Genomic DNA, 22,292 nt, shown 5'->3' on the forward strand with positions numbered 1-22,292 from the left:
AACTAGTTGACATGACATAAAAGTTTGCTCCCCACAACTCTTCAGGTGCAACTGATTGCCAAGCAAAACATCTAAGGATGTAGGTCTCACCATATGAGTTAATTGCAGCACACTGAGCTGAGGCCCTGGTTTCTGCGTGGATACGTCTTCACTGCTGCAGATCATTGAAAGAAACCCCATTAGAATAGGTGGTAACTCTAGCAGATAAAGCTAAGTTAGAAACTGCCTCTCTTCAAGTCACAGGATTGAAGTCCTCGTTGTCTGATTTTGACTGCAGGTTCAGTGGCTGATGAGAACATTAAAAACCTCACAGAAACCACTTGGCATATCAAAGGATAGGGGTCCAAAAGCAGTCAAGTATCCCATGGTTTCTATAGCAACTGAGAAATTGTTACCGAAACTCACTCATTTTCCTTTTATTAAATAAGGTATACTGCCATGTTAAGTCTGCAAGTGATCAACATAGATGTTAGTGGTTAGTTCATCCACCAAGCCATCTTCAAAATGGAAAAGCACCATTAAGATTTTCTGTCTAAGGCCATGTGGGCACAAAGATAATGAGGCAAGCCACAATGCCTTACATGAAGGTAGGACTTTTAAAGGTTTCTGGAATGTCTTGTAATTAGTTTTAAAATACTACATAATTGAATTGGAACAATTCTGTTTGCAAAGCACCGTTAGCAGAGAAAAGAACAGAACTTATGTCATTTGTCACATTAATTGCAAATTTGGGGTATAACATTTCACATTTTCACCAGGAAAGAACGTCTGCCATGTGGCAAATAAACTGCTTGCATATAAAAAAGAAACATCGCCTGTCCAGAGTGCAAAGCAGCAGAACCCAAACACACTTCCTTGTTGGCCTAGACCAACAAGAAACAATAATAAATAAACAAAAACAAGAAGAATAAAACAAAAATAGAGGAAAAAACCAACAGTGACAAATCCCTGACACTGTATTTGTATGGCAGCATTTCCCCTGATGAAGCACTGACTGTCCCTGTCCTCTTTTGCCTCCTCACCTTCTTATTGCTCTCCTGCCTCCCAGCTGGCAATATTTAAGGTATGCATAGTGATTGAGATGTGCCATTAAATATACTACGTTTGCAGGAAATAAAGAAGTAGGATGCTCTTTATTCTAACCAGAACAGTGCAATTTTAAAAATTACTGAAGTATATTTATGACACTTGGGATAAAACAGCAGTCGAGCTCCTCCTACATCTCCAAATTCCTCCCTCATTTTCACTTCCTGACCAAATAAGCTAGAATGACAATGTAAAAACCCTGAAATTTAATTTAAATGAATTTAAATTGCGTTTCTGAGAGGATAATAGCCCAAGAATGAAGAACAGTATGCATAATTTATACATTTACAACCATCACAGGGGAGTAACATACTGTGTAACATAGCAGGAAGATCTTCCAAGAATGTCCCTTCCCCTGAGGATTAGGTGATAGAGTTAAAATCCTTGATTAGAAGCATTTCGTCAACTAAGAATAATTAATGTAGTAACTAGGAATTTATCATAGTAGAAACGTACAATACTTCTCCATAAACATACAATGTGATAAAGAACTTAAAAAAGGCTACGAAAGAATACTAGAAATTTGTACAGCCCTTATCACAGTGATGTTCTGGATCTTAAAAGTGAATATTCTCTGCTGAGGGAATTTTGACAGCAAAAGCTTAGCTGTAAGAAATTTCTTTCCTGATGTCAGAAAATAAATCTGTAGTTTCCCCTAAATGAACTTAACCCGACAGGATTCTGTCATCTTTACAGCCCATCAACTTCAGTTCTGCTGGACAAATGTGGGGATACTTTGCAGTGCCAATACTGTTCCAAGTCCACACATAAATGTATACAATTCACAAAAGCAATTTTCCAGAAGATTGCAGCAGAATCATGCAGGAGGGAACAGTTTTGCTGAGCTCCTCAGTTGGACAACGCACTTACACAAACATATTAATTCTGGGAAGTCCCAAAGCAGTATTCAGAGCAGGATATTTCAGTCCTGAAATGAATTTTTAGTCAGGTCTGAAGGATATCCCTTCTCCACTTCAGAATGCATCTACCTAGAAATTACTGAGAGGTTGACACTCTCATCTCTGAATGGGTTCCACACATGAAAGGACAAGTAGAGAATCTTCAGAAGAAAATGTTAGACCCAACAAACTTGTATCATCTGTCACACATTCATGCTTTCTTTTCAGACTTCTGGGTTTAATTACAGCTATCGTCTGTTGAGTTATTCATGTTATTAATCTAATGTAAATCAGACAACCTGGTGCTTGCATACTATTATTTCTGCACAATGATGTGAAGAAGTGGAAACAGCAATTCCTCAATGCCATCCTGGAGAATCCAACTGATGAAGAAATCTCTCTGTAAAGGTGAGGGATGGAGCTATTGGGCAGAGCTGGATGATGTAATCCACTCCAAATATAAGGGAAATGAGAACATTTACACATACAGATTAAGGACAAAAAGCAAAATTTGGGGAAAAAGGTATCACTACTTGCAAATTCCAAGAACAGGAGTTTTTATTGTTGCTCTTCTGTGAGTTTGTGGTAATGTCCAATGCTAGCAATGGGGATAAACCTGAATTAGCACACATCTAGAGTTAGCAGTGTATGACTCCTGCTTTCAGTCAGAGGACCTGACGGTTTGATAGTGCAGGAGTCAATCTGTCGAATGTGGCTATACATAGAATGTGCACAGAGACTTCTCATAGCAGGGTGGGAACTCCACCCCTTTTAGGGCCTCCAGAACTCTCTGCAGGGTAAATATATAGCTGATGTTGCAAACACAGAGTAGTGCGAGAAACTCAGGAAACTCAGGCGCAGTTTAGAAGATGTTTACATTGACTATAAAAATCTGAAAACAGTGTTTATATTGAGAGAGGCTTTCTTCTTTTCTGGCTTAACACAAATTCTTTATCCAAACTTGTCAAAACACAATGTGTGCACTTTCTAATTTTTAATCTGTGTTTACCTGATACAAACATGCATTTTTTCTATAATTATTTTATCTAGTGCAGCTTTTTAATCTGTCACATCTTTCAGTTCAGCGTGAACTTCACTTAATAATGGGGAGATGTTACTATTTTAGTTTTGCTGACAACTGCAGTTATGGATACGTTTTATGTAGCACTGAATGCTGGGGCAGTGGATCTCACTTGGCTACTCTGATTTTTAAATGATGTACTCCAAGTATTACTTAACGTCTTTCAATGCCTCTTCATATTCTTGAGCTGCCACAGAATTTTTCATTCACTCACTCATTGAAAATGAATCAGCTGCAAGGCCTTGAGAAGCTTACTTTGCTATTATGACACCGTTGTGCTAACACTAGAAAAAAAAAAAAAAGCAGTCTGTACTCTGCAAAGTACCTGTGGGAAGTCTGTGGTAAAGGCCCCTGACCTGAGTACATCAAACGCGATTTCTGAAGGTCACTGCTGTTCTCAGTATACTCCACTCCTCCAAAGCAGTTTGAATGTTAGTTCAAAGAAAGTGCTTCTGTTTCCCAAACAGAATATGAAAACCTGGACTGAGAACCTGTCCACAGTGCAGCTATAGGCACTGACTGCACCGAAGCTAGGATTTCATGCCCTGGAGATTCAAGAACAGTGTGATGGTTCACCTTTGGCAAAAAGCTAAAGCTAAACCAAGCTTGAAGCTAAAACCAAAAAGGAGTAATTTTTTTGCTCCATGTGTTTTGGAGGGTTTTTTTTGCCTTCATTGATATCTAAAGGATTTTTGCTAGTCAATTGACTACGCCTGCAGACACCAGGCTTCATGTTTAAAACGCGGCTCATATGATGAATTATTTTCCTGCAAATTCACGGATTTTACATTTTCCAATATTGATGGTAATATAAGTGGATTTGATACGCATTGAAAATCATTCACTAGACTTGAATCCATCTGGGCACAATCCATGATGCTGTTTGCTTTTAATGTCCTCTCGAACTCCAGTTCAAAATACGCTCAAAGCTCACAGCTCACTTCCCACAAACTGGAAAAGTCCACAGTTCAATGACAATTCTTTTGGCTCTGTTCCATCTACTTTATTATGTCTCTAGAAAACTGAGTTGCATTTTTTAATTAACTGCTTCATTTTTTTTTTCTCACAAACTGGTAAAAACTAGCTTTCTGGATCTGGGTTATGCACAGACTTTGGTCCATTTAACAAGGTCAGACTGTTTATTCTTGACCAAATTCTTTCCCACTGTAAAAAGGTACTTTTAAATGCCACATTCCAAACCCAGTGCCAGTAAGTCACTGAAGCATATTTTCCCACAAGAACTGATACCATGCACAGGCCCCTCCTTATTTAATTCTGGTGATAAAATTACATAAGGTGCAGGATGTTCCTAGTGTCACAAATCACTTAAATCTCTCTATAGCTTAATAGCACTGAATCTACACAGCGTCAGCTGTGCCTTTATTAACTTAAATAGTCACATTCATTTCTGAGCGAGAGTGTCTCTTTAAAAACTGAGCAGCATTAGACAGTGAAAGAGAAACAGAAAGGGAATTGAATACAAAATTTAAATAGAAGGTAAGGATAAAGCAAATGCAAAATATTTTCTGCTGATTTAAAGAGAGACCCTCTCATTCACCTTATAATTTGGTTTAGTCCAATGAAGCCATGCTGATTTATACCAGCTGAAGTACATGGCCATTCTGATACACAGATGTACGAAAATGCAAACTAGCAAAATACTTCCAATTTCTAAGCTATGCTTCCAAGATGTTTTTCATTTGATGGAACTTAAGTATGAATATGTAAACACAATTAAAGAAAAAAACATTACATGAAAAAGATACGTCTACTTCCGATCCTCTCAGACTAGTTGTTAAACTGAGCATGTTTTGAGATATGCTTTTCTTCTTAATGCAAGATGGCATCTGGATCGTGCCAGTATACTACACTGCACACTAAGATGTTCACATTTTCCAGCAATCTTCTCCATTTTAAGAGTGACTTAATTGGTTCTGTTCTCTCAAATGCACTGTGGAACTGAACACGTAAGAACAATGCTACAAATGTGCTTCCAAGTACGGCAAGGTTCGAAACCATCTTATCCTCAGACATACTATCATTGAAACGACAGCATCAATGATGGAAGAATCTTCCCTGAAGTGATCAATAACACATTAGTAAAGTAGCCAAAATTGCACCATCCCTACAGAACATAAGAATAAATATGTACTGCCCTCAGTGACTATTAGAACAACTTCACTCGAGTACTGAAGCAGTGAAGCAGATTAAAAATATAGAATAATCAGGTAAAGTGTGTTCGATCATACTTTGATTCAAACAAAACACATGAAAAAAACACATTCTCAAGTTAAAAAATTTTCCTACCAGTTTTTTTCACCAAAATCTTTAACACGACTGTATATGCTCTAGCATGAAATCTATGCCCTGCTCCTATCTTGCACTGGAAGAACTCAGTCAACACTGTCCAACAGAAAGAACTTGAAAAATAAACAAACAGAACCATTTTTCAATGAAGAGTGGCCTTAAAATTCTTCGGAAAAACTACTTGTTTTCTATACTTTGCAGTGAACCCTGTAAGAATGCTAAAATATTTCATCACCATCCCTAAGAAATGGCTGGCTTTATGCCAAAGTGAACTGAAGTTTGCCTTTTCCATATTGCAAGTTAGTAGTACTAATACAAAGTCGCACTTGGTTTGTGACTCAGTGTTACTGGTGCTCCAAGTAGATTCAGACGCATTATTATTCTTTGAAAACGATTACTCTGAGTGGTACTATGGAAAGTTCTTGTTCTTCTACAAAGTCTCAACTGATTTATGGTACTCCCCAAAATATTACACATTGGCAGCTCCTGACAGCTTTCATTTGCAATCTTACTTTTGGGGTAGTAAGTCTCTTACAGACTTAGGTCTTGCATTTTCTTATATTCAGAAACTTTCCACTATGTATATAAAAAGTATACATAGAAGAAAGATATTTTATGCTGTTTTTTTTTTGTTTGTTTGTTCATTTTGTTTTTGTTTTTAAGATGGAACATCCTCAGGCGAAATTAGTTTATAGTTTCTGCCTGAAAATCTCATCAGCATAAGGACTCCTATGATATTTTTGTCAGAGGGAGGAGGAGCAAATGACATGAGGTGATGACAGAAGACAAGTATTTTTTTTTCATTCTGTTTTATAAAAAAGTGTAGAAAATCCTCTTTCCTCTGAACAAAACAAACAGCAGGACATAGTTTTTCTCCAGGACTTATTCCAAATACTCCATCCAGATCAGAAGGTCTCAGCTTTCTCAACATTTTGCTGTATATGTTAGTTCTGACATCTGAGTGTTACTTGTGTGTGTATTTCTTGCACTGCTTCCAACTGCTCCTGTCTCTCTCACACAGATATCTTCTCAAATACAAACTGCTTTTCTGCACTTCCATTCAGATTTCTGCCAAACCTGCTCACCCACATAGCTTAGATTCCTTGCATATGCCTTGTGTTTTGGGTGGGAGCTCTCAGTATTTCAGCTATATATTCCAGAAAAGTACTTAATTGCTTTTACAGATTTATCCAAAACTAACGTCTGCATTTATACTTCAGTTAGACTTCATTTCACTGGGAGCTGTCTCAGCTCTGCCCACATCTCGATGGAATTCTTGATAAGTGATGTTCTTTGTGACTCACCCCAAACACAGAAGGAAGAGTCCAGACAGCAGCAGTAGCAGGATAGACTTGGGCTGGACTCATCTCATCTGACTTCAGACTGGACTACAATGTAGATATTCACATCTCAGCTGGTCACACTCAGCAGTCAATGGAAAGAAGTACATACTTTTAAGAGTCTGACTCAGCTGACCTGTGTTAAATGTCATCTGTAGGAAGAGATATGCCGTCCTTCATGTTCCTGATTACACCGATTAGTACATCTCCTTTGATTACTACTAGGCTCCACCTGTGATCTGCTTGACTTTATCTACTGCTAACAGCCAAGGTGGAAAACAACATTATGAGTATGGTACGCTCACTGCAATAAGCATTAATTCTTTTGAGTAATGTATTTATTTTGCATGTTAACAGGCATACCAAATGTTATTCTATCATATTTTTCTGAACCAGAGCTAAGAGTAAAGCCCAAAACTAGATGAAGGCACACTTCTGCCTATGTGTTTATTCAAAAAAATATTTCATCTTTCTTCTCCTCAGCAATAACTTGGCTGTTTAGATGGCAGACTTCTGCAGTTAGACTCTTATATGGGACACTCAAGTACAGATTACATTATTGTTCAATTAAAAAACAAACAAACAAATAAAACTTTTCTGCTTCCTGAGCAGAAAGTTCCTAGTCCCCTTATTTCTCTTCTAAATCTACAACATGACCCCAAAACAAAATCAACATGAATTTGCACATTCGCCTTCCCTTCTTTCCTGCCTGAGATTTTAGTCACTAGATTCCCTGCTCATATTTTCTAAGTTTAAGGGGCATTTCCATAGACTGTATATGTAGAACAACTTTGCCCTGCATTCGTTACAGAAGTACAGACAGCAAAATCCAAAATTATCATTAGGTGTTCCACTGCTTTAGCTACTGTCTTACGCTGAAATTCTATATGCTACATTTTCAAATTCAATTTTCCTAATTTTTGCAATGCACAACTTCTGTGTGCATTTGAGAACAAATAAATGTTTTATTTTCAGGCATCCTATTGAACTTTTTAGGGAGGCTCATCAGTAAATAATTCATGGCCTTTCTACGCTTCACAGAGACAGTTACACACATTAATATCCTGGTATCTGCTGCTGTTCATCTGTCAGACCTAAACAAAAACTCAAGCCAATGCATGTACCTGCAAGGTCTGGAGGAACTTCCTGAACTACTTTGGAAGTTTTTGTTAGATAACTATAAGGTTATGCCCTGACTAGTCTTGTAATTGTGAAAAGCATTCTGTATTTATCTTTCATGACACTTACATTTAATTGAATTATTCCTTATTCTTGGAACTGATGTCGTTTTTTCTTGCTTTATAAATTACACCTGGTACTCTTTGTCCTTGCCTACAAACACGATTTATTGTATCACAATCTCCTTTTTCATTCCTTCTTCTAAACATGGAACTCTTCTGCTTGAGTTTCAGACAAGCCGATTCTATGGTAGCTTATCATGTTCTGATTCCTCTCAAAAGGAAAAATAAAAAGGAAATATTCAAGATCCACAGCAAATCTCGCAGATTCTTACAGTGCATTTGACTTTGTTTTATCTTGATTGCAATTCCAAATCATTGCTAATGTGTCTTGTTAGGCTCCATGGTATCTGTGTGCTAGAAGAATACAAGCATCCTCAGGTCTCTCTTCCTCCTCTCTCTGGCTCTTAGCAGTGCTCAAACATACTAAGGTTGCTAGTTGTCCTTGACTCATACATCACAGCCTGACAGCATCTCTGAATAGCTGAAGCTGAGTATGAATTCTGAAGCATCATCAGAGCTGGGCTGCCTAGGAGGACTACCAGAAAAGTTCCTTTCTGTGCCTTTTTCCCACTATTCATTCAGGGTACAACGCCGAAGTCAAGTGTCCCAATTTTCCCATATTTTCATGTGTGCATTTCTGCTATTTGAGCTGGGAAATAAGAAGTTGTCAGGAAGAACACTAAGTAAAAGACACAGATACAGTCTCCTGGTTGGTTCGTTTTCACATCCAGTTGTTCACTTTACTTCCACAGTAGCCTGTTTTTGCTTAATTTCACACAATGCTTTTTCAGCTCAAGTCCTTGTTGCAGGTTATTTCTGTTACCCAGTTTCAAGTTTATCCAAGCTTTTCTGGCATCCCATATTCCATGGAAAGCCCTCTGGTAGGGGGCAGGTTGGTTGTCATTCACTGATGTCACTTGCCAAATCCATTCGTTTTCCACACGGGGAACGCTGCAAGCAGACTTCTCAATCCATCTGGACTTTTTCAACAGGCTATCCTGACAAATATTCCATTTTTGCCTTCAGATCATTGTTCACATCTACTTGGGAAACTTCCAGGTGGTCTTTTCACTTCCTTACTGAAACATCTCTCTGTTTTATGTCTCATTTTAATTCTTTGCTGTCTCATGTTAGGCTTTTATTAATTGTAACCTCTTTTTGTTATGTCCTAAGAAATAGAACATAGACCTATTTGTTCTATGTCATCTCAATACAGCTAAGCAGTTCACCATTTCTGCCTTTGCAAAATGATTTCACCCTGACATTTATGCCAGGGTGCGTTATGCCTTCTGACATGCTGAAAGCTGTTTCCATTCAGGGAGGAGCTCAAGAAAGATATCTCTGTTAAACTTGATCATATAATTGACGTAAAGACTTGAAAGGGCAAATACAGAGAATCACTCATCAAGAACAGCCAGTTGCATCACAGAAATTCAGTGAGCTCTCTCTCAGAATCAATTATATTTGTTGCCTGCACTGGTCCTCATATAGGGTGCCTCAGAATCTCAATTCTTGCTTTCTAACTTCCTGACTAAATTAATTTAAGGCTGGTTCACACTGTCTAAATCTCATGACATTGTTCTTTTAGTCATTTTCTCCTTCTCTGCCCCCTTCCTGATGTTTTTAGATATAGTTTCCATCTACAAAGTCATGACTGTGTTACATTTAGGTTTTTCTTCTGTCTCACAGAAAATAGGATCCCCCATTCTCTAATCAACAGACACCTTCCCTGTGCCCATTCTTGTACAAAATCTTTTCTATTAAAAGAAGAAAGCAAACAGTACACAGTATTCTGGATGAGGTCTGATCAACTAATTTGTGTTGTAGGATCAGTATTTTCTCATTTTAAACAAAATACTCTGCATGTAACAGTCTAAATTTCTATTTGCTCTTTTCATGCATCAGACCGGTGACCCACAAGATGGCTTTGATTTTTGCAGCTTGTTATCAAGCTATTGGTAGATACTCAAAACTGAGGAATTCACCTTCTAGATCACTAATTCTTCTGGCATAACCTTTTTAATTCTGCATTTGTCCACTTACTTCTGAAAGATGGTAATTTTAGAGAAATTCAGATTAGGTTGTGCCCTATACTGGAATCTGGATAAACTAGGACTACTGACTTCCATGGTTTAGCAGATGAGTTATCTTCTCACTTTTCACAAGAACTAATGTATACAGCAATATGTAATAGATTTCTCTAGGAAGCCAACTACAAGGCCTTGGACATCTGCTACCATTCAGCATATAAAAACAAAGAATATAATGATGTTAAATTAAGAATGGAAATTGAAGGGTGGACATCGAGGAAACTTTCTGAGAGTGATTATATAGAGGCTTTGGAGCAGACTCACCTGGGAAGTTATGGAACCCCTATTTCTTGACACATTTAAAGTTGACAGTGGTAAAACATTAGGAATGACAGAACTATCCTGCCTGACTCAGGCAAAGACTGGGTGATTTCATGTCTCTTCTGCTTTCAAGCCCTAGAAATTCCATATTGGTGACGCTGGTCAAGTTCTAAATAATGTTAAGCTAAAATTTCCTCTGGTGTACCTGGACAAGGGAATTTTCAGTTAGGAATAACTTCTACAGCAGGAATTTGGCCAGTGAACAGTGAAAATTTATGGATACTTCCCCAGTACTGCAAATTTTTACTGTACGTAAAGCCCTGAGAGCATTTCTGTCAGGATGCCTACCTTCACTTCAGAATAACAAGTGCTTAAGGGGAGTATGGCAGTGCTCTGCTCATCTTCCTTTCCCCATCTCACATTCAAGAACGCAACAGGCCCATACTTGCTAGCCCTGTGTGTGTTGATAAGAGCATAACCTGGGGCTCTATTTTAGTGTTTCAAGATGGTTTGAAATTATGTGGGAACAGTTTTGTAAATACACAAGGAGAGACCTTGTCAAACAATCAAATTGCTTTCACAATCCAACCCTCTCAATTATCTCTGAGAGTTGTTGTAAAAACAGACCCGCTTAAATCATCAGAAAAATGGCACAAAGAAGATGTAAATCACTGGGTGGGGGAAATGCACTACATATTTTTACATCTGAAAGCAGAAAATAGAAGTAAGAGCCGGCAATATCTGGATGCTCTTCTGTAACACAGAGAAAATGCACACTAGTAATTTTCTGCCATTCTTGCCATTCTGCCATTCCCTACCCCTCTTACACCTAGCCCCCTTGCTTTTTGAGCAATTCAAGCACAACTTGTTCCTTGTAATTCCAGTTCTTCTACACCCTAAGTGAGTTCACCAGATATCTGCATGCAAACTTTAAGTCAGTACTGTGTTACTAACAATGTTTACTGAATCTTGTTAAGCCAGAAAAAAAAAAAAAAAAGGAAAATAAAGGGACATGACAAGAAAGAAGAACATAAGAACATTTCATTTCTTCTTCACAGCAACATGTGGAGGCCTATTCACACTGAATACTTCTTTCTCACACCATGGGAACTGCTCTGATACAAAATAATACCGGTTTTCAACCAGATCTACAAAGAAAATGTCTCACAGAAGTAAAATGAAGAGGAACCTAAGTAAAATTACCACGTGTCAGATTCAAAACAAATAATGAACTTTCTTTACAGTACGGAATTTAGCTGCAGCCAAGAAAATAAAATGTCCAAAAAGGAATGAAGGAGATGAATTCGTGGAGTACGAGTCCTTCAGTAATTATTAAAGACAGTGACTGAGATACAACCTCCAGCACTGAAAATTGCTAAATTTCTGATTGCTGGAGTCTGGTTTCTTGATTTTACTTTCCTTCGTAAGCATTCTCTGTTGGACATCATCTTTTGATAAAGAGAATGTTAAACCTTTGGTCTAGCCCAGCAGAAACCTTCTTTGTTCTGATATGAATTGCACAAGGAATTCTATCTTTTCTCCTTTTTTTTTCCATCAACACAAAGAAGACTAATTCAGCAAGGTTGAACTAGTACAACTGCAGGGCTGCAAACATGCTCAGCTCAGTGTGGACAAACTCTGTAATCACATGAGATATATTCTAATGCTGCAGCCCTGAGAAGAAGTTTATTTGGCACAGAAGGCATTCTCATGTGGAGCCAATTTGCTTGTTTACTGTAAAGTAATTTACTTTCTTTTAAAGATTAAAAGATAGTCTTTTTATGGTTCATGATAGTCCTGGGCCTGAATCACAGCAGAGGGTTGCATTCCCTGCATTCCTAGCAGGTCTCGAGGGTGAGTTATGGTATCAGCTGTGGAGGAACAGCACAGAGCCCTAACTCAAGCCTTGGCACTTGGAGGTTAAAAGATACTTCAAACATTAATACAGATACAAGTTTTCTTAATGCCAGATACAGTAACAGCCTTAAATGAACCAGTAACTGGTTGTTCATCTAACATCCTCAAGACAGGGTAAGTCGGTGTGAACTGCGAGGTTTTGAAAAATATTTCCGCGTTTCAGTTTTTCTGAGTTCTCAGCTGAAGAACTTCGGCTGTGGTTTCATAACCGATTCCAACAAACCTAAGACTGTGATCTCTATGGAGAGGATGACCCCATCCTTCTGCTCACCCTCCTCTGTCAGTCAGCGCTTTCACTCACATGGCCGTGCACTGATTTGCATTGTCTAATGCAACCGAAGATCAGGAACTCCTTTTTGTGGGGCTCATTTTCAAGCAAACTGTAAGTTCATGACCACTGTCATGAACACACATGACACTGCCAGCAGTGTGTGCCTGAAAGCAGGACCATCCTTTCTGCAGGAGCCAAATGTTGTGTCTACTTATGCTGGCTGCGAAATGGCACCCTTAGAATATCATCTCCAGGATGCATTTCTAAGAATAAAACCCTTACTTTGTCTCTCTGTGAGCACTCTTCTAGACAAGTCTACAAGCTTTCAAATATCTTGTGATGGGCAACAAGAATTAATGGTCAGTTTTCAGAATGATTCTATGTCACTATCATGACAATGAACAACAGCATCTTCTATTTTAATTTTCTGAGTTTGTCTACGTGTATTTCTGCCTTTGATGTTTTATTAAGCAATCTGTTTGTTCATAGATATTTTCACGTAAATCTGAGCTCTCTTTGTGAACATCTGATTGGAGTAAAATCAACTTAAATATACATTGAAATGATTTTAGTAAACTACAGAGTTTCCTGTCAATGCGCTGCTAATCATTTTTGTTCTTAGGATGGCTCCACAGATAATGACCCATTTTACATGATGGAAATAGTTTTTCCTACATGAGAGGATGCTATCTGGTTGTTTGCTTCACAAAGCAAGATACATGGACCTTTTATGCGTAAGTCTATATTAGTAGGGAATAGAGATTTTCCTTAAATAAGGCAACCAATTTAATCACAATGCATTCCTACATAACCACAACCTTTCAGCAGCAGCACTCAAAAGCTCAACAACACATATTTTGATCCTTTGACTGGCTGGCTGTGACTCATTTTCCTTTTCAGGGACACTTGGGTGGACTGGAGAAATGTACCGTGATGGAAGAGCTAAAGAAGGGCTCAGACCTAAGGTGTTGTGCTTCCTCATATCAGTGAAGACTCAGTGCATACCAAAACGACATCACCTCCACCTGTCTGAGAAGCAAGACTTATGTTCTTATCAAATCCATATGACACAAAATCCAGCGCTGCTTTACTAATTCCACTGGGGCACCTCTTCACACGGCCCAAACTGTGCCTCTGATTCACCAGAGGCAGGTTCTTGATTAATTTCTGTAGGCCCACCCTTGTGTTTGATGTTAACTGTGAGCTATAAGGAGACTGCTGAATCAGGCTCACTCAGGGTTACCCTACGCCTCTCAGGCTAAAGTTGCAATGAAGCAGACTCTGGCTTTCCTGGAACATATCTGGCATAGGAACGGACTGTGCAGGATTTATTACATACACATAAATATTTGGATTTTGGGAAGCATAGTGTCATTGAAAGGTGGCTGAATAAAGAAAGGAAAAGATAGAAAGAATGAATCAAAGCCGAAGAAATTTCTCTGTGTTGTTTCCAAGCTCTTAACTATCATATTAGCTCAAACAAGGGCCTACATTCACAGTATTTATTTACTAACAAGTGGCATTTATTAGTATCTTACAGTGCAGCACTGGGCAGAAAACAGGAAAGTGCTCTTTTCTTTTGGAAGAACTTTTTTCCATCTTTTTTGTTGCTCCTTTTGTTGCTGTAACTAATTGATATATTATTTTACAAAATAAGCCCAGTTAGCGAAACTTATTTTATGCTCCCTTGCTACTATACCAACAAAACGAAACCCAAGTTCCTGCATGATGTGACATGTAAACCATTTGTGCTGAAGTGACTGCCAGGAAACGGATGGAAAGTTTTTATCCTGAAGAAAAAACACTCAAATAAAATGCTAGCGTAATCTAAAATTATTCACTGACAATAACCATGGGATTTTTGTTTTTTTTTGTCAATCTAGCAGAGCCCAGCATTAAACAACTTAGGGCATCAGAAGAGAAAGTGATACATTGTCCTTTCTGATGTTCAGTAAATCTAAAAGCAAACTTTTTTTTAAAGGGAAGACATAAAACGATTTTGTTTGCATTTCATGGGAAAAAAAACATCAGTAGTGCTGCCATCTAAGGTAAAGCACACATGTTTTCAAAGAAAGCATTGTGTGTTAGTAACATCTTGCCAGTTTCACTCAGGTTCTTTAAGGCAGGTCATGATTTAAAAGCTGGACATCCCCAGCTCCACCTACATGCTATGATCACAACTGTGTGCGCTTATCTCAGCGCTCTGCTGCGCCGTGATTCAGCTTCATTTATTTTCTTTAAGGGAGCTAGAAGTCAGGAAAGGACAGATGAATGGCTTACTTCTTTTTCACTATGCAACTTCAAATTTTCAAGACGGCCACCTGCTCCTTTGTTGAGAGAAAGTTAAAACCGAGAGCCCATTTTTCTGAGCCACAGAAAAATGTAGATAGTTCATTAGCTTTTACCACCAGACTCTAAAATTACAAAGTCACAGCAATTCACCTCTTCTCTCCTATGGAGCTTCTCTGCTATCACAAAGCCTATTCAAAATTTCCCCAAGGGCCAAGACCAAACACTCAAAAAGAGGCTAACTTAGGATGAAACTGAAAGCGTGCTCTATTATCCTCCATCTGAGACTCCCCGCCCCAACCTCGTTCTCTCTCTCATGCTGTTATTTCAGACCTGTATCAGCACTCAGCCTGACCACAGCTGGTAGCACTGATCTCCACCCTGCCCCCCCCCAAGGATGCGTAACATTAGTCTGAATCTTTCATTCAGTCACCGAAGAAAATACCAAGAGGTCTCTGAAACGACTGCAGCACGCCCAGACAACAGACCTGCCAGAAGGATTCTTCAGCACTGGAGAAATAACTGGCTGTCAGAGAGAGCCTGCTTTGAAGTTACCACTTGCAGCACCCACAGTACCAGGGCTGGATTGGATTGTACTGGATTACTTTCATGGCAAGCTCTTTTTGTCCCAGTTGAAGAGTTCCTTTGTGAGGAAAGAATGAGGATGCATCTTGGGAATGATCTGATACTTCAAAAGATGCTTCTTGTAGCAGTTCATCCTGCAGAAAGATTCTCTTTTGAAGGAAATGTTGCAGAGCCCTTGTGTCGATCACCATGATGGCACATGCAATGTGCTTTTTATCCTTGCCTGTCTGCATTATCACTTTTTAATAAAGATCCAAAATCAATCCTTGCAAGCTCAGAGTTTAATTAATTGACATATGTTTAGATATATGCTGTTTTTCATAAGGCAGTATTTTTTCTGCAAACACATCAAAACAAATCTGGAATTCAATGAAAGTTTACTCACTGCCTGCCAAGGGTCTGCAATTCAGACTTCATTTTGGGGACAATAAAGTCAGTAATATCTTTTTCTTTGTGTTTAAAAAACAGAAGAGGTTTTTTAAAAAAATTGAATGTTAGTGGAGGAAAAAAGCAAAAAAGGATTAGCACTCCAAAGCAACTTCTCAAAAATAAAAGCTAAGTTCAGAAAAGGAGAACTCATGGCCTAATGGGGCCAGCTAATACACATATAGTAAGTCTCTAACCAATGCAAATTCTGGAAGGAGCAACGAAGACCGACATTTAAAACCACACATTATCACATTGCAAGGTGTTTCAAAAACCACTATTTTTTTAGCTTAAGAAAGCATCCTTTCTCTTAGGCCTGCCATCAGCATGAACATTCTATCAATACACTATCTTTGGTCACAGCTTTGATTTTTAAAACAGAAAATCCTAATAGAGTAAATTTCAGGTGTGAAGGCCATAATTCATGCCTAGATCCATACACTTTACTTGTCCTTGGAGCCTGAATAATTCAACTATTTTAACACTCTTCAGCATAGCTGCAATGACAGTGGCATTGTGTTAACACAGGACTTACTTGCACACGGACACCATCAGCCTAAGGATCTCTTGTTCACAGCAGTACTAAGGATATCAGCACATGGGTTTTGAGCCACTATTTCCAGCAGGCAAGTATTAGGTAACTTGAGCACAGGTATACCTTTCACATAAGAATTCTGGCAGTGTTCTCATACAAACAGATCATGGTACGACTTTATCACAGTAAATGTATTAGGATGCATTAGCGTTGTATTTCTGGGTCTTCTGACCTTCCTTCCTATGCAGGCTACATGATCAATCATGGACAAACTCCAGCACAGTTCTGTAGATGTTTTCTCCTCATGTAATGCACAGCTTTCCAAAAGCACACTGCTGGCAGCCATAGATAACTCCACAGTTTTAGTTTAAGGGATTTCATGGATCAACAGAAACAAACACTCAAACTATTACTGTTTCTGACTACCTGATGAAAGATTACAGCAATTTAGGAACAACCTTCCTCTCCTTTTCTTCAGAGCTTTGTTTTGACTTACAATATTATCAGCCCTCCCTCTCCTCAGCTGAGATATTCTTTCAGCTTTGGTTTAGGCTACAACCTACAAGCAATGGAAGAAAAAACCCAAAACCAATCCTGAAGCACAAGTTTACTTATGCTTTACGTGAAGAGGATACTTTCGTGCATTGACCAAGATGATGTTTTAGTTTGCTGTTGCTTCCTGCCTTCATGCTACTGATGCCAGAACCCAGGATGTCACTGTTACCTCATAGAGTGGTAGTGAGACTCATACAGCAATAACAGTGGATTGCTTTTTATCAGTGTGAGCCAGGTTAACTTCTACAGTACAATGCAAAATGAACACCTTTCAGATTCTCTTCTCCTTTTCTCCCTTGCCTGCCTTTAGCATAGGTAATACTACCACGGCAGCTGTGATACTTGGAACACAAAATAGAAAATTATTCATGAGCAAGCAACAAAAACAAACAAATGACACCCAACGTGTACACAGCACTGTTCCTCTTCAATACTCTTAGGTGTGCCAAGCTAACAACAGCTGATTTTGGAGGCAGGGACAGCAAGTGTGGAAACAGGGTCAAAAAGCAAAGGGCTGGCAGAGCTTTCCTACAAGAATTAACGCAGGAGAAGGCCACATCTTCTGGGACTGAGCTCTTGTCTGAGCCAAGGACAAGCAGGGGAGATCCTTGGAGAGGGGCAACAATGGCAGGGGACCTAGAGATACTGCAAGTTCTCTTTAACAGGTAGTTTGGGAAATAGCTGTGATTTTAGCTGCCAGGTCCACTTCAGCTGCCTCTAACTCAGTGCTATGTGGAATCACTTGCTAAAATATGGGAGCAAACACCAAATCCATATTCACACAGATGGGAAATCACAGGTATGAGTGTGGCATTTCCAAAATCATCTGTGTATTTTTTTCAGGCAAGATTACTTCAGCATCAACATGAATTTTATCTCAAAATAGGTATACTTTGGAAATTTTCACCATACTTAAAGGGTTTAACATGCAAAACAAGCCCAAATCACAACAGAAGCTAGACTGCAGAAGTTTCAGAAAACTAGCACATACCTATCCTTCAGTGATCAGTCATGATTTAATTTAGAACCAGTAATCAGTAATTGATTACTTTTACAAAGTAACCACAACAAATTCAGTCTAGGCAGGAAAGCAATTGTGTTGCAGGCACGAATAACTTCAACAGTAGAGTTGGTTTTAGAAGCAGAGTTAAATACTTTACTTATCGGGGCCATAGAGACTAAAGCACTGTGCCAAATTAAAAGAAAAATTAAAAGCCTCCAGAAACTTACCACTGATGTAAGAGCCATCTGAAAACTGTAGATTCGTGCAAGGCCAAAGTCGGCTAACTTGATCTGCCCACTGCTGGTTACAAGGATATTCTGGGGTTTCAGGTCCCGATGCACCACACGATGTGAGTGCAGAAAATCCAGTCCCCGAAACAGCTGAAGCATCATATCCTAAGTATAAGGAAGAAATCAATACGCAATTATCAAGACAAGGCAAACACCCAGCCACAGTCTGCAGTACTAATTTAAGTAAGTGTTGACTTGAGATAAAAACACCTATTAATATAAAATGGGCAGGATATTGCTAGAACCTGTTGACCTGAATAGGTGCACTTATCAAGTTCATGCATCATTTCTAGTTGAATTATTTGTGGTTAATTGTTAAAAGCATAAAGACTGTTCAACAAATTTAAATAACAAAAGCATGTCTGCAAAACACAGATCAACTTTTAATGCATGCTGTCCAAGTAAGAAAAATATATTGCAGCTTTTGGGTTTTAACTTTGAACCACGCACCACTTTGCACTTCCCAGCTGTCTGCTTTGTCTTGCCCCAGTGAAGTGAAATCTTGTTATTCACTTCAATAGGCACAGGCTCTGTTTCAAACAGAAAAGCTAATTAAATGACTGTTTTGTCAGAATTTAATGTTACAGTGGGAAAAATGTTTACTTGTCAAAACCCATTCTATAAAATACACTGAAAAGCGCAGAAACTGCTTAGATCAAACTTCAGCACTAAATCAGTGTAATAATTCCCATTTGGCTTTCTGTTATGTTATGGTGATGCAATCTTTCATGACATTTCCACAGCAGAAGACACTATTTCATCTGTACCCATGTTTTCATACTAATCTGTGTAATGTGAAAGGAATGAACCGAGACTCAAAACTAAATACTAGAAACCCCCAGAATTCCAAATGAGAGGGATAGCATCAACTTGTGAAGTGTATTTGCAAAACAAATAGCTACAAGGAGATATTGCAGTGAGCAAGAAACAAAAGGAGTAAGTTAATTTTTTGTGTGCACTTGACTTGAGTTGATGAAAATCCAGCCCTGTGTTTGCTGGTAACATATGTGCTTTCCACAAGCAATGCAGCAGGCTCTCTGCCAATCCTCTTAGTAGAAACCAAAATGGTCTTGAAGAGGTGATGGTATGAAACATAGGAAAAAGGTAGGATAAGCTGAGTTTGGTTGCTTTTGTTCCTATGATCATCACAGGAACAGGAAAAACCTGATATTTTTTACAAGAAAACATTGAAAGCATACTATAAAAAAGAATCCTATCTGAAAATTGATTTTAAAACAGCTCAAAACATTCAACTTGATAATACCGCTTTAGCTGGATGTATTTTTAAGATAAACTTTGATACTGCTATGTAATTTAATATAAAATGAAATGTCCCAAATCATCACCACAGAAAATCTTATATAATGTATTAATACTAAGGCTGGAAGCTCTAATCTGACCTCTGATAAAACATGCCCATTATTATATACAGCCTACAACTCCTTCTGCCAGACAGCAGTAACAGTGGGCTGTTGATACAGAGATCAGTTTTGATTTGAAGATTCAAACGATGAAGATACTAACATGAAACTATGGAATCTGTGGCAATATTTAATTATAATGACCACTGAAGGATGGTGGTAAACTGAGCTCTCGATTCTGACGCCTTTTATTTCCTTTGCTTCCCCAGGAAAAGCAGAGTTCTGGTCATTTTGATAACTAGCTTAATAGGATTTGCTCCTCTAAAACAAGCATACAGAGTGTAGTGAATCTTCTTGTATTTTTGTAATTTCCCTTTGCAACTTGGAAATATGTGGAAGAGCTACGAATACAGCCCTGCGGGTCGCCAACATCAGCAGAATTGAAATGTGTCAAACCTAGTCACTATTTTAACTTCAGTCAAATCCCAATAGTCTTTGGACGAGTCTTGAAGAGTTACAGAAGATATCAAAAACACTTAACCATACGGTTATCTTACGCACGTCCTTAAGGTTTTCACTGAATTTGGGTCTAACTATTTTATTCCAGACAAACATGATACCAGAAAAAATAACAACCCAATTTAAAGAACTTCAGTATTAGTCAGTAGACCCTGGCAAGTCCCTTTTTGTGACATTTCTGCATCCTATTCATTTGTCAAGAATGTAAACTCATTCCTGCAGTTACCAAATATATCAAGAATTTTCTCATGCTGTTTCTGTTTCATATTTCTCCCTCAAGCTCAGTGAATGTAGTTCCGCTCTGCTAGTTGCAAGTTGCAAGCAATGTCTTCAGTTTCTGAATTCAGAATCTTCTTCCAGACATGCATCAAATATATTATATGTATACGAAAAAGGAAACTGGTATTTCATTCTCTCCTCCCACAGGACTCAAAAGATGAACAGCATTAACTGAAGCTCCGTTCGCACACACAGGAAAAGATGTGCAGCAGAAAAGTGTATCAGGAAAGTGTACACTAAAAATGTATAAAGAAGGAGGAAAACTGGGGGAAAAAGTGCTATATTTCTTCTCCAAGGAAATTCAGATTTACTCCATATAGGCTATTCTCTATTATTCATTTTGGACAGTTAATTATGCTCTTTTGTTTGCCTTGTTGTTCAGTATTGCACATATGAACAGATTTCAGCTGAAAACTTGCAAGACTGTTTTAGAAGGACAGCAAAGAAGGCCATTTTAGTGTAAAAAGACCATTTGCCCTTTGTGATTCCTTATTCCTCTGTTTTAGAATTCTCAGCCTGCCAGGTAAAGAGTTGAAACCCAAATTACACAACAAAGTCTTATTATTATGCGCTTTAAATGCCGAATGCCAAATGGTGGTCAGAATTTGATATCTGTTTGTATCTGTTTATTAAAAAAAAAAAAAAAAAAAAGAGTAACAAACTGACTTTTCTTATCAAAGCAAGCAAAAGAGAAAGCTTTTCTTTTTTAAATCCATAATGAATTTTGCTGTCCAGAAGCTTGGTCTAGAAACTTCGGCCTCACATTTAGAAATTATTTCATACTCTTAGTAAAGTACTTGCAAGAAAGTACTTGCAACAAAGTCTTGGCTGTTTTCTTGTGTGTTTTCTTTGACAGCATTACTAACTTCAAAAGCTATTAACATTTGCTAGCCAATTGCATAAAGGTTGTAAGTATGCACAAAACACATCTCTAGCTAACTAGACCAGAACAATTTCCCTCATCCAGTGCATCCAGTTTTATTAGCATTATCCCAATTGCCACAATTTGTTCTACGTCTGTGTTTCCCTGAGATACTTTCTATTATGCCTTGGCATTCCATACGTTTGATTTGCAGTTCAAATCACAATTCATCAATTAATTGAAAAACGATGCAATTCTATTTGACAAATGAGAAGATTCATTTCTTAGCAGATTTGAGTAGCAAGATCTAGCAAGTCATTCTCTAATCTCAATCAGATATGCTTTGGTTATTTTATATTTACAAATAGATACCAAACCGTGACTAGAATAGCTGTTGCCTGAGTTTAAAATATATATATTATTCCACTGTGATCGCTTTCAGATAATCATGATCTTAAAACGTTTTCCCTTTTCAGGCTGCATTTTCAAAGTAGTCTATGCACAGAACTAAAATATTTATCTGTAACTACTAAAAACTGAGCTATTTTGGGATGCAATGAACCAAAATACTTTCCTTAGAGGCAAAAATGTAGCTACAATTTTGCAAAAGTCTTATAATAGAAACAGTAAGAAGCAAAAGTTGTTATGGAAATGACACAAGTTTTATGTGTTCCACCACATATGGTATTGGTGATGGCATTCCCAAATCTGGAATATTAAATAAAATATGAGTATTTACTGAATGCTGGGACCAAATTATGAGAAAATTTTCAAGTAGTGCCATATCATATCAATAATACATAAAAATATACTTATTTCTGCTCATAATTGGCCCCTAGTACTGATGAGGACAGGGACAGATTTGGACTAGCGCGAGTAGCTGCTGCTGCTGCCTCTACCAAAGATGGGATTCACAGCTTACCTCTAACTCAGGTGCCAGAGGAAAAAGCCTTGATCTCCTCCAGACTTCATGTCCTCTTCTTCCTATTCTTTCTTGGCCCTCGCTCTTAAACTTCCTGCAGCTTCTGATCTACATGTCCCTTCCAAGTTACTGGTTTCGAAAACACCACTCTGATACTTTAAGAGCTCCCCACC

At 38.2% G+C, this 22,292-nt stretch overlaps 1 protein-coding gene across 3 annotated transcripts in view; it reads right to left on the bottom strand.

Moving 5' to 3' along the window:
• CDK6 (cyclin dependent kinase 6) overlaps window positions 1-22,292 on the bottom strand; it is a 131,481-nt gene that overhangs the window by 59,622 nt on the left and 49,567 nt on the right. For all 3 annotated transcript variants that reach the window (XM_048950295.1, XM_048950296.1, XM_048950298.1), the window contains exon 4: window positions 18,114-18,281. In XM_048950295.1, coding sequence (XP_048806252.1) covers window positions 18,114-18,281 — 168 coding nt within the window. The remainder of the gene's footprint in view (window positions 1-18,113; window positions 18,282-22,292) is intronic.

The sequence above is a fragment of the Lagopus muta genome, chromosome 7 (assembly GCF_023343835.1).
Source record: "Lagopus muta isolate bLagMut1 chromosome 7, bLagMut1 primary, whole genome shotgun sequence".
NCBI classification, from domain to species: domain Eukaryota; kingdom Metazoa; phylum Chordata; class Aves; order Galliformes; family Phasianidae; genus Lagopus; species Lagopus muta.